The sequence below is a fragment of the Hemiscyllium ocellatum genome, chromosome 20 (genome assembly GCF_020745735.1).
Source record: "Hemiscyllium ocellatum isolate sHemOce1 chromosome 20, sHemOce1.pat.X.cur, whole genome shotgun sequence".
In the NCBI taxonomy this organism is placed as follows: Eukaryota; Metazoa; Chordata; class Chondrichthyes; order Orectolobiformes; family Hemiscylliidae; genus Hemiscyllium; species Hemiscyllium ocellatum.
In genome coordinates, this window is record NC_083420.1 from 49,961,065 (window position 1) to 49,975,380 (window position 14,316).

General features: G+C 38.7%; 1 protein-coding gene across 1 annotated transcript in view; it reads right to left on the reverse strand.

The window, feature by feature from the left end:
• fscn1a (fascin actin-bundling protein 1a) overlaps positions 1 to 14,316 on the reverse strand; it is a 45,249-nt gene that overhangs the window by 23,248 nt on the left and 7,685 nt on the right. The window contains exon 2 of the mRNA XM_060840840.1: positions 8,360 to 8,516. Coding sequence (XP_060696823.1) covers positions 8,360 to 8,516 — 157 coding nt within the window. The remainder of the gene's footprint in view (positions 1 to 8,359; positions 8,517 to 14,316) is intronic.

Consider the following 14,316-nt stretch of genomic DNA (forward strand, 5'->3'; position numbering starts at 1 on the left):
TTATGTTCATCTTAATCTTGCAAGGAAAAGAAAGGTCAAAGAGGCAGCTTTCATATTGCTATAGCTATAGAAGCCAATTTACCAAATGCTTGCAGTTTTCATTAAGGAACTCAATGTTGCTCGATGTGATTCAACAATGGCAGCTGGTGACTGCATGCAAGGCTTTTGCTGAAATGTAGCTCTTGGGCTATTAACAATGTAGATTTGCATTCATGACAAAAGGTTGAAAAGTTGACTTTAAAAGTAGAGGCAAATAAGTTTTTGATTTCAGTTCTAAGAAAGTCATTTGAAACAGTGAACTATTTTTTTCCCCAAGGAGGCTTGTGGTTTAGATATTTTCCCAATCAATTAAACAGGGTTCTCAAATGTTGTTACAAACCTTGGGAGACACATCTGGGCCTTCTGGCTCAAGGGTTGGGACACAAACTGTGCCACAATAGCCCTAAGCTTGTGATTTAGGCTAAATACCCCGATCAGATGACTGGAGAGATCATTAATGAAGTGCTCAGTGTTGAAATTTAATTAGATACAGAAAACACAATCTCACTCTGGGCCACTGATAGCATAATGCTTCTGCATCAAACTAAGTGTAAAAGTGTCATATCAGCAAGCTAGATTTTGAACTGCAAAGTAGTCTCTAGGCCAACAAAACTGGAAAGAGTTAAGAAAGAAATCTCAAGTTAAGACATGAGAACACTATAGTCCAACAGGTTGAACTGGAAGCACTAGCTTTCGGAGCATTGCTCCTTCATCAGGAGTAGTGCTTCCAATTAAACCTGTTGGACTATAACCTGGTGTTGTGTAATTTTTAAACTTTGTACACCCCAGTCCAACACCAGCATCTCCAAATCAGGAATACTATTGGTTGTCTGTAAAGAATACTTGAGGAGAAAGACCAGATTTTCTTTTTGTTGTTTATGTTCAGATCTTTCTAAATTGTCTTTATGTTGTCCAATAGATGTTAGTTCTTTTGTTAAAGAACACTGACAGGCATGTTCAATGACTAATCAGTAAGCAACCCAGTGCAAAAATTAGTCTTTTGATTGATCAAGTCATGTGCTCTAAACTGTTTCTCCTTCAGCTGGAATCAAAGTGGGGATTTTTGGTGGAATAGAATTCATTGAATTTTGAAGGAACTGTGAATCTTTAAAGAAATTAGTAAATGGAGGTACTTGGCCATAAAATGAGTGTTATGGGAATATAGGAGTAGACCATTCAGCCTCTTGAGCTTGTTCCACTATTCCATGTGGTCATGGCAGATCTGTGGACTAACTCCATATCCCTGCCTTTGGTCCATATCCCTAGATGCATTTGCTTGACAAACATTTCATCGCGTCACAGATTAAAATGATCCAGCATCTATTTCTGTTTGTGGAAGATGTTTGTTCCATACATCTACCACTGTGTGTAGAAGCAATCCCTAAAATCTCTAAATAGTCTGGCCCTAATTCACAGTCTATTCCACTAGCTCTAGAATTACCAATTTCTTATTAATTCCTTGAGGACTTTGATCAGATCACCCCATAGCCTTCTGAATTCTAGGGAAAACAGGTCTAATTTGATCTCATCTCAATTTAACTCCCGAAATCTAGTTATCATTCTTGTTGCAAAGTATATTGATCAGGAAACAGTTCAAAAAGGGCTTTGAACATTGCCAAGACTTTTCTGGGAATAGAAAAGAGTGGATTTTTCTGAAAACTTGGACTAAAGCTAAATGCAGAGATTTAGCAGATCAATTCAAAGCAGAAATGAAAGGAAATGACTCATCCAGCATTAAGAGATAAGAAACCTGAAATTAAGATGTCACCAAGAATTAGCCAAGATTCTATTAGAAATGGGGGAAAAAAAATACTTGAATTGTGAGAGAAAGATGATAAGAAAGCTTGAATTGGAAAATAAATGAAAAAAAAGGAATGGAATGGGAACAGAAACTAAAATATCTTCAAAGGGAAGAGAACTTAAGACAACATAATACTTAAAGGCTTAAAAGAAAGAAAGAGAGGAGATAGTACCTCAAGTGATTCAGATTCCAATGAAGGATTTCATTTAACTAGAAATCTGTTCAGAGCTTACATTTACACGGAATGATTTGGCACCTATTTGAAAAGATGAAGTGGACTAAGGATGTTTGAACTTGAATGTTACAAAGAGTGTTTTGACAGGTGCAACATTGAATGCATGCGTGCAGCATGTCAATCTGCGGACTACACTTTTAAAAAGCAATACTCAATGTTTAAGCTTGTGCCAGAAGCTTCCAAATTAAAATGAAGAATTACAACAAAAAAAAATTCAAATCAAACATTCGTTAAATTTGGAAGAAAATAAAATAGTATGGGATTAGTGATTTCAATCCCAGAAGTCAGTTTTGGAAAAATTCCAAAATAGTATCTTGGTGATCATTAAGACTTACTCAACTATCAAAAATACAAGCAGAAATGGTTCTCACAGATACCTCTGACAAGGTAGATGTAGAGAAATGGTCAGATGGGAATCAAAGAATCTGAATCCCTATAGTGTGGTAAAAGGTCATTCAGCACATCGAGTCTGCACCAAAGAGCATCTCATGCAAACCTAGCCCTGATCCAACCCTGCCCCCCACCCCAATGCTGCATTTTCCAGAGATAAGGAAAATCTGGAGATAGAAAAAGAAAGTATCAGTTTTGGTTTTAGCTGCAAACAGAAAGATATGGCACTGGAAAAGCACAGCTGGTCAGACAGCAGCTGAGAAGCAGCAGAGTCCATGTTTTTGGGGCATAAGCCCTTCAGAATTTTTGCACAAAATATGGACTTTCCTGCTTCTCATATGCTGCCTGACCTGCTGTGCTTTTCCGGCACCACACTTTTCAACACTGACTTTCCAGCATCTGCAGTCCTCAGTTTCTCCTAGCAAACAAAGATGTCACAAATTGAAAAGGAGAAAGGCTAGAACCTAAAAGCAATAAGACAATTACTTGTCTCCGTTGTAATAAGATAGGGTATACCAACCCAATTGCTGGAAGTTAAATGGTAGGTTGACTGTAGTGGGAACACCCAAGGAATCCTCAAAGGAAAGGAAATGGTTATTAAAAATTGAAACAGTAACACAAGTGGAATATGTTATTTTAGAACCTACTAGGGAGGGAGCAATGATGCATCATTGAATCCCTAAGGCGCAGATAAAGACCACTTGGCCCACTGAGTCTGCAACGGCCCTCTAAAAGACAATCCCATCCTATCCTTGTAAGCCTACATTTACCATGGCTAATCCATCTAGCCTGCACATCTTTGGATTGTGGAAAGAACCCGGAGCACCCAGAGGAAGCACATGCAGACACAGGAAGAATTGTGCAAACTCCACACAGACATTTAATAAAAGGTAGAATGTAAGAAAATACTTCCATGATCATTGAAGAGAATCAGACGATTGGAAGCTTTAATATTTTAATTTCAAAACGGAACAGGTATTTCTGTATGCTTCCAATCAAGGTAAACTAATTGAGACACACTGGGGCAAGTCAGTCACTGATTTTGGCTGATGATACAGTTAGTCAGACTTCTGGGGAACTGATGGAGATATTAATTGAAAGTATGCACAGAGATTCCAAAATCATTTTAGAGTTGGATTAAATGGAGAAATTGTAGTTGGGAGTAGTACAATAATCACTATAGAAGGAATTTATTTTATCTTGACTGGTTTCAAAACACTGATCTCACCAAAACTGGCAGAGCAAACAGTATAAAATGAAAGAGAGAGATACTGCAGGAAGAACACTGTTGATGGTTTTCTGACTTGAGACTAGGTTTCAGGCACACAATGAGACAGGAAGAGAATGTGTCCAATGAAAAAAGAGATGATGATTTGGAAATTTTGTTCTTACAGCTTTTGAAAATTTGGATCTAAAAAGGATGAAGGTGAAGTAAATGAGTTTGACATGTATTTGTAATGTAGACAATGGAATAAACAATAGGTGGATCCTGAACTGGGAGAATTATACCAGTCTACTCAAATGAAAATCAGAACCAATTACAGACAGTGTGAATGAAGAAATGGGGACCATTTCAGACAACAGGCAGTGAGGAATGGGCAGCAGTCCATCAGGTGCAAACTCCATCCGAGTATTGCAACAAAATTTGAGTGGCTCATGAAATTCCAATGGCAGAACAACTAGGTAATAGGAAACACAGGTCAAAATACTACAGCATTTTTATTGTCCAGACCTACACAAAATATGTGGTGAAATTGGTCAAAAATAACGTATGTCAGGGTGATATAGAAACCCCAAACAACAAAACCTACACTTTTAATTTCAATGACAGCATTCAAAGAATCGTTCAGCAGGGGCATAAAAATCCATGTAGAACTCCTACCTAAAATTAAGCAGCTGGGATCAGTATATTTTATCAATTAACAATCTGTTGACAAGATTTCCTGAAGAAGTGGAATACTTAGGGAAAACCACAACAGAAAACACACAATATTGGAAAAGGTTAATCCAAGTTTTTTTTAAGAAAAGAAAACAAGAGTTCCCAAAGAATGAAACTATTTACGTTTTCAGTTTATCATCCATCATTTCACGTTGCATTGGAAAGGTGACATCAAACTTTGACGATAATGATTAAAAGAAGTTTATTTTGGGATAAAGACCATAAGACTTCAAAGCAGAAGGCAGGCCACTTAGTCCATTGAGTTGTTATGCCATTCAATGAAGTTATGTCAGATCTGATAATCCTGACTACTCATCTTTGTTTTTCCCATAACCTTCAATTCCCTTGCTGATTCATAATCTATCTCAACCTTGAATAGACTTAATGACCTAACCTCAACAGCTCTGTGGTAAATAATTCCACAGATTTACTGCCATCAAAAAAAAAAATCCTCCTGCGCCTCCTTATTTTGATATTATGCCCACTGGCCCTAGACTCTCCTACAAGGAAAATGAACTTTCTGCATCTACTCTGTCAAGTCCCCCAAAAATCCAATATGTTTCAATAAGATCACCTCTCAGTCTTCTGTATTCCAACAATTACAGACCTAGGCTCCTAAACCTCATCATTGGACAGTATCCCCATACTTGGTACTAGACTAATGAACCTTCTTTGGAATGCCTCCAAAGCCAAATATTCTTCCTGAAAGGTGACGAAGTTTGTTCATTTAATTCCAGCTGTGATCTAACTAACGCCTTCTATAATTTTAACAGAACCTCCCCATTTTCATACTCCATTTCCTTTGAAATAAAGCCAACATTCCAATTGTCTCCCAAATTACCCACGGAAGTTGGATTCTAACATTTTATAATTCATGGATAAGGACTCCCAATCTCCTCTGTTCCATGGGCACTTTTCTTATTAAGCAGTCCAACGTGTCAAACACCTCTGGAAAGCATATTATATCCATTGCTTCCCCTTTATCTATCCTGCTTGTCACTTCCTCAAAAGAATTCTACTTTTTTTTAATAAAAAAAGAGAGAGAATGTCCCCTTCATGATCTACTTGATCATAGGAGATGTTTCTAAATACTCTGCTGCTTTTTTTTTTAAAAAAAGAAAGTTCCCTCGTTACTGTTCGACATGAATCAGTCCCGTTCTTTAGAATTGATATCGGCATAAGAGAACCCTACAAATTAAAGGGAAAATTGTAAACCAAAGAAACTACATTTCTATCCCACATATCAATAAAGCTTGTAAGGTGGCAAAAGGACATTTGAAAAGTGCTCAACCATGAAAACTAGACCAGATTAAAAAGAGGACTTTGTTGCTGTTACTGGTCTCAGGGGAAAAAAAAATCAGTAAAAATGACATTCAATAAAACTCGTAATGTGAATTACGTAGTGAATTCTCCAGAGAACAGAAAAATGTCAGATCTGTTCTGTTAATGAAATAATGAACAGAGTATACTTAGTGATGAAAAAAAATTGAAATATAATCAGAACATTTAAAAAAATTGAAAATCAAGATTTCAAACGCTGACAATTAACAAGGTAATTAAGGATTGTGCAATTGTGTTGGCTGCATTACGAGTTGGTTATATTCAATGAAACCTCGGAAGAACAAGGTTCTACACCATTTGAAGGAGTTGCTTGATTGATTCCAAGAGACACAATTTGGCCATAAATTTGGCAAAAAAGTGAAATTACCACTAAAAGTGACTCATTTAGGCTGCACTTTGGAACAAGGCCAAGTAGTACCAAGAAAAGCAAAAATAAGGGCTATGTTGGATTTGTCTGTGTCCAAGGCAAAGGATAAGATTCTGAGATATATTGACATGAATGGATTTTAATGGAGGTCTATTTTGAATTTCGGCACTGTAATGCTTCCCCGGTGAACTTAAAGGCAAGAAATTCAAATGGACAGAAGAATGTGATTTTGGCAAATTGTAAGTTATGTTGATAATTGCACTCGTTGTAGCAGCATTACATTATAAGAATCCATTTAAATTGACAGTAGGTGACAATGATGTCAGTGTTGTTGCAGGGGATTAAGCAGCAAGTCAGTTACTCTCCTCAAAGCCAAAAAGCTGGTCAGGAATATTTGACAGTAGAGGGAGAAACACAGCCTTCTGATGTTCCATACAGGTTTGAACTTTACATATCCGACAGGGATTGTTACATCCATGCGTTTTATCCCTTTGGTTATTTCACAGATTCTGACAAAGAGCTACAGCTGTTTTAGTGGAGTTTAATGTTACACCACACAATTTAAAATCATTCACGTAGAAAGAAAATACTAATATTATAGCAGACCCATTATCACGAGCCCATATGAAGCAGCAAAGTATTGTGGACTATGGTTATGAAAATCATGTTTAATGTAAATAGGGCAAACTTTGTTTTAACTGGCACCTTATCGCAGCACACTAAACCAACAAAAATTAATACCAGACATTTATTGCATTAGGAGTGTGGTACTGGAAAAGCACAGCAGGTCAGGCAGCATCAGGGAAACAGGAAAATCGACATTCCGGGCAAAAGCTCTTCATCAGGAACGTTTATTGTGTTATTGTGATCTCCACAATGTCCAAGTAGTCAGTTAAGGGTGTGAGTGTGAAGGCTCTCTCACATTAAGTTTTATTTAAGGCAAAGTTGCATTACTTTTTTTTTAAAAAATGATTTATGCTTATAAATAAAGTATAACAGTGATGCGTATGCTCCCTACATTACATTTCTATTAGTGTATTTTTGTATTATGTGGACCTCTTGATCAACCAGAACATTCCTGGTCCCATAGGTGCCAGTTAATAAAATGTTTGCTGTATTTTTTTTAAACTGTCAATGTAAAGTAGAAATAGTGATAAGAAGAAAAGCTGATAGGAAACAAAAATGAAAAATGCCTCTTCAGGATACTTATTGTTTTCTTTGGAGGATGTGATAAAGGTGTACAGAACATTATTATTTTAAAATACAAATTTTAACAAAGGCAAACAGGTTTTTGGTTTCAGTTACATGGAGGTAACTTGCTTTTGAAGAGAGGTTAGAAAGTCATTTGGAATAATGAAATAAAGAATTTTCAAAGAAGCCTATGATTTAAGTTAAATCTGAGTGGGGCATGGTGGCTCAGTGGTCAGCTCACTGCCTCAATGCCAGGTTCAATTTCACTTTCTGACAAATGGGGGTTTGCACATTCACCTTGTACCTGCCTGGATTTCCTCTGGCTGCTCTGCTTTCTGCCCACTGTCCAAAGATGCGTAGGTTACATGGATTAGCCATGCTAACTTGCCCAGAGTGTACAGGGATATAGTTGGAGAATAGGTTGGATGGGGATGAGGAAATGCTCTTTGGAGGGTCAGTGTGGATTTGATTGGCCAAATGGCCTGCTTCCACATTGAAAGAATTCTCCGATTCTGCATGAAATATCCTGGTCAGATAACCAAGAATTTACCTGATGAAATGCTTACTAAGTTGAACTTTTATTACATACAGAAAAACAGATCAGAAACCATATGCAGTTTGAGCTCAACTCAGAAGGAACCGGGCTCAGTTCAAAAATGTTATATCAGGAGGGGATGTTAGTTCATGAAGTCTCCAAGCAATGAGTGCTTGCATAGATGTTCTCAAACTGTCACAACAAGGCCATCAGAATTGAAAGGAGTCAATTATGTCTTAAAGTTAAGTATGAATGATTTTAAACTGGGTTGATTAACTGTAAAGGATATTGCTGGGAGGAACATTTTGCTGTTTATGTTATGATCCCTCCAAATTGTATTGTATTTTTGCCATTTTTTCTTCTCCTTAACAGGCCTAGGTTATTTATTATCTAACATTGGCATTGTGAATACGTTCAGTGAATAACCAACCAAATGCAAAAAATATGCTTCTGACCCAGCAAGCCAGGCTTCACACCTGTCCTTAGCCAGTGTTACTATCAACTAGGATCAGAGCACTTACTTTGTGGAAGCAGTGGACTGTACCCCTCCATTGGCAGTCAAAGTCCAGTATTTCCCAGTGCAGGTTCGGAAAGCACACTTCTTGGTTTCTTTATTGATTTCTAACTGAAAAGTTTCCTGGTCACTTTCTTCATCTTGATTAGCAGAGAGGTCCATACCTTTCAGGGAACAAATCATACATCATTTTTTAAAATCTGGATGGAATCATAAGCAACACAAAAGAATACTAAACAAGCCAAATCCCTTTTTCCTGCTTTGTACTGGCTGGAACACGAGACACCATTAGAAGTAGCTTTGCTCGAACATGCTAATGTTGGAGCGGTTAGCGAGATGCTTTTCACACACTACAGAATAACACCAATAGCATATTTTCAATTCCTGTCCACCTTAAGCGGAACAAGTGACCTGCCTCCTCATCCTGTCAGACATTGGAAGCCAGCCACCAACAACAAAAGCCATCAAGGAAGCAGCAGCTCAGGATGCAGCATCAACAATAATCCAAGGGCCTGCCATCAGGCAGAGCACACATGAACTGAGTACAGTATAAAAAACACCAGAGATTAAATCGGCATTGGAAACACAAAGGGGTAGATATTGGTTTTGGGTAGTATCTCATCAAGAGTCCATTTACTGATATAACTGAATGCCAACCCAAGAACATAATAGACAACTAACACAACTACACCAGACATGTCTATTGCAAAGAATTGGAGAATCCACAGTCCTTCATGTCAGCGAAAAGGGAAGAGATGCTTGTCCAGAAAATTTGATTTTTAACCCCAAGCCTTAAAACAATAAAAGGCTAAAACAGACTGCAAGAGAAAGCATAGATGCAAGGGCTTTCAGGACAAACAGGAACCAAACCTAAACAGTTGTTTAATATTTGACTAAAAAATACTTAAGCTTTGTACATATAAAATGACAGCAATACTCACCTGTACCAAAATGTTTGCTCAGTTTCACTTTAGAGGTTTGAACTAATGTGGCTCAAAAATAGAAGACAGAGGGTGGTGGTGGAGGGTTGTTTTTCAGACTGGAGGCCTGTGACCAGTGGAGTGCCACAAGGATCGGTGCGGGATCCTCTACTTTTTGTCATTTACATATATGATTTGGATGCGAGCATAAGAGGTACAGTTGGTAAGTTTGCAGATGACACCAAAATTAGAGGTGTAGTGGAGAGGGTTATCTCAGATTACAACAGGATCTGGACCAGATGGGCCAATGGGCTGCAAAGTGGCAGATGGAGTTTGATTCAGATAAATGACAGGTGCTGCATTTTGGGAAAGCAAATCTTAGCAGGACTTATACACTTAATGGTAAGGTCCTAGGGAGTGTTGCTGAACAAAGAGACCTTGGAGTATAGGTTCGTTGCCCCTTGAAAGTGGAATCGCAGGTAGAGAGGATAGTGAAGGAGGAGTTTGGTATGCTTTCCTTTATTGGTCAGAGTATTGAGTACAAGAATTCGGAGGTCATGTTGCGGCTGTACAGGACATTGGTTAGACCACTGTTGGAATATTGCGTGCAATTGTGTTCTCCTTCCTATCGGAAAGATGTTGTGAAACTTGAAAGAGTTCAGAAAAGATTTATAAGGATGTTGCCAGGGTTGGAGTATTTGAGCTATAGGGAGGCGCTGAACAGGCTGGGACTGTTTTCCCTGGAGCGTCAGAGGCTGAGGGGTGACCTTATAGGAGGTTTATAAAATCATGAGGGGCATGGATAGGATAAATATGCAAAGTCTTTTCCCTAGGGTCGGGGAGTCCAGAACTAGAGGGCATAGGATTAAGGTGAGAGGGGAAAAGATATAAGAGAGACTGAAGGGGCAACTTTTTCACACAGATGGTGCTGCATGTATGGAATGTGCTGCCAGAGGAAGCTAGTACAATTGCAACATTTAAGAGGCATTTGGATGGATATATGAATAGGAAGGGTTTGGAGGGATATGGGCCGGGTGCTGGCAGGTAGAACTAGATTGGGTTGGGATATCTGGTCGGCATGGACAGGTTGAACCAAAGAGTCTGCTTCCATGCTGCACATCTCTAGGACTCTACAACTCTGACTAATTTCACAAAAGATTGAAACTTAGAATGAAATTTTCTGGAGTTTCAACTTTCTCCTCTAATTTAGTTTAGCAATGAGGACTACATTAGCCAGCGATACAGCTTAGCACTTCATTTAGCATAAAGTTTGCAAAGATTTGGACTTAAGATGTCATATGCTTTTCAAAGCTGGTTACAATTGGGAAGCAAATTCACCAACCTAACCACAGTGCCAAGATGGAAGAGATGTAGATAGTTATCAAGAGGGAAGGGGACAGTTACTACATGATTCTAAACCAGCAGAGGACTATACAAAGACAGATTCATCCAGTTAACTGTAGACCAAGGAGAACTGAACAGTAGTTTCCTTTGAATTTTTTTTATTGAATAACATTCCACACCAGCCACAGATCAGATTACAGACCATGCCAGTGAGTTGGAATCTTCTTCAAGTCGACAGCCAACTTAAAGTCCTCTTAAGGCAGATGGGTGGTGCATGGGAGGATATTTGTGTAGCTCTGGCAATTTTTAAGAAGAATCCTAAATGGAAAGCAGTTTCATAGTTCTGTCTTTAAGTGAGTTGTAAAGCAATGGGTAGCTCTCTCATGTTCAAGGGAATTTTCAAAACCTTTCCATAGTTTTTTTTTTAAAAACCCTGAGTGTGTCAACAAGGGCAGCTTCAAAGTGTTTCCTACTCCCACCCATACCTCCCGAAGTCTGGAAGATTTTAAAATAGTAACTGTAATTTAACAAGCATGTTAAAAAAAATCAAAAGACTTCCACTCATCCCAGCATGCCGAAGCAGTCCACAGAGGAAGCAGCTGTACAAGTCCCTGTGCAGTCAAATACAATGAGAATGGGAGATTGTGTTTAAAACAGACAACTTATTTTGGGAGACTGCAACCAAGAAACTATATATAGTGAGACTGACAGTTAAGAATCATGGCGTAGAATTGCAAAATGGAAGCTATAACTGAGCTAATTCTGTTAAATTATTTAGTTTCCTTTCCATTTGTTCAATTGCATCTCAAAAGTTGTCATGCAAAGGTCAAAGCCTCAAGCATCTTATTCAAGATGGTCTTTTAGATGGATGCCAGAAACCACATGACCAAACTCACTGATCCTATACATGCCCTAGTAGCAATGCTGCAATTCTACCTTCAGAGAGCCCAGAGACAGACTCGCTACACAACCTGAACACAGCTATTTGGCTGACACTGGCTCAATAAACAAAAACCTACATTTGTCTATAAACTCAGTTGAGAAATTCAACAGTACATCACCTGGTCTACTTCACTACTGAAATTTTTAAGACGACAACAAGGCTTTGATGTACAAAAAATGTTCAAGGCATGAATATTACATTAAAAATTAAAATCACAGAATCAGACTACTCAAAGTGCAGAAAGAAACCATTTAGCCCATCAATTCCACACCAACACTCTGAAGAGGATCACACCCAAACCCAGCCCACAACCTAGCCCCATAACGCAGCACTTACCATGGCTAACCCACCTAATGCAAACATCACAGGGATACTTAACATGATCAATCCACCCTAAATTGCACATCCTTGTACAGAGAGGAAACCAGAACATCCAGTGCAAACTTCACACAGACAGACAGTTGCCAGAGGCTGGAATCAAACCCAGGTCCCTGGAGCTGTGAGGCAGCAGTACTAACCATTGAACTACTTAAGATATACAAATTACTTTCCTACTAAGATATTCAACAAACACAAAAATGCTGGAGAAACTCAGGTCTGGCAGAATCTGTGGTGAAGCAGTTACGTTTAGTCCTGTAGGACTCTTCAGAACTTCTCTCCACAGATGCTGCCATACCTGCTGGGTTTCTCCAGCATTTTCTGGGAGGATTATCAGCCATTTAAATCAGGCATATAATTTGTCCCAATATCATTGCAAGACAGGGAGCATGCAGAACCTCTCTGTGGTTGTATTATCGACTGGTTTCAGGCATTTAGGTAACCCTAATTAAACAGGTGTTTTCTAATCAGAGGAGGATTGAGAATTTAATACCCAACATTATTCCCTTATTCTTCATCGGAATCCTTTGTATCAAGGTGACATGGAATCTTTTGTTTTGCTGATCACCTTTCTGCTCTAATTGTACATCTCATTCTAAAATATTCCAATAATCTAATCCCAGAATTCATGACAATAGAAAAGTTGTTTGGAAGTACAGAACTTTATATTGGTAATACAAAACATTGTGCCTAGCACTCAAGAACAATTCACAAAATACCAATGAAGGAGAAAAATACAGATTTGAGTGATTGCAGTCTCTAATACAGTTTTAGTGTTGGTTTTCTTCTTTTATTGGTACTCTTGCACATTATCCTGATGGGAGTCGGTTTAGCTCAGTTGGTGGATTGTCTGTTTACACAGCAGTGTGATGCCAACAGCGTGGGTTCAATTCCCATCACTGGTTTGAGGTTACCGTGAAGGACTCTCCTCAACCTCTTCCCTCACCTAACATCTGGCGGCTCTCAGGTTGAATCACCACCAGTCACTTCTCTAATGAGACAGCAGCCCCTATTGTCTGGTAAGACTATGGCAACAACACCACCATTATCCTGATCAGTGCAAGGCAAAAAGCTTTCACAAAATACCTTTTCTTCAGCAATGCAACAAAACAGGAATCAGAAATGTGATGTTGTTATAAACTCAAATACTTCTCTGTTAGAGGTAAACATGGTGACCTTGCCCAACTTATCACATGGTAGCATAATCTTTTACAGAAATGACGCATAGAGTGTAAAACTCCACCAAGGCCTTGCAAGTTTTCCACAACTGAAGCAAATGCAAGGCTATTCTAGTTATTACTCATCGTCTGATGATTTAATATACCCACTATGTTTCCTCAGATTTTTGTTTGGGTAGGGAGCAGCGGGGAAGGAAAAAAATCCAGGAGGAAAGCAGACCAACACCAAGAGGTAGTGAATATTTCTAAATCCCTTCAAATAGATAAAAGGGCCTACACAATAAACATAATTGATGGAAGTTATTTTATCCTGGATCATCTTTTCTTCAAAGATGAATCAAACAACTCTTACCCAGCACTGAGTAAGTTGGGAAAAGCATACACAATTGCAGACATATCAATAGAACTCATGTGAAATCTTGCGAGTTCTAATTTGGAGTCAATTTAAAAGCTTTTTTCAACCAGTATATTTTTTGTACCGTGCATATTGTCCAAATTCAAAGATGGTACTGACAGTTTATTTTCATTGTATAACTTGTTATAAGCTTATGCTACGGTACAGCATTTCATTTTTTAAATGATGTCAAGATTAACTCTTCCATTCAATTTCAGGAGCCCTGCACCCATTTCCCCCCAAGGGGGTATGAGTTTATATCCAGGAGTGAGAGAGCATGACATGCAAGAATGAAAGGTTGTCATGGTCTACGCATGGTTTGGACCTCTGTCCAATGCCTGTAATCCTGAATTTCTAGGCTCAGCCAGTTTCCTTGTCACCTCCCCTAATTTTGCCAGACTATTGCCAGTGAGACTCCATTACACTTAACTCAACCCAATTCCTATATTAACCCACCTCAAACCAGCAGAATGAGATGTCTTGATAATAAAGGTCAAAAAGCAGGTCACCAGATTTGTAAATAACACTGGGATATTATTCATCAAGGTGGACACAGTAAAGTATATGGGGGACATGATATCCTCATTTACAGCATCCAGTGCTCTCATTGTGGCCTTCTCTACATCAGACAGACAGAGTGCAATCTCGTGGAACAGTTCAGGGAACATCTCTGGTCCATGTGCACTAACCAACCCCACCTTCCTGTAGTCACCCAATTCAACTCCCTGTCTCCCTATTACATGTCCATTCTGGGCCTCCTCCAACTGCCTAAACAAAGCCAGCCACAAATCAGAGAAGGAATATCTC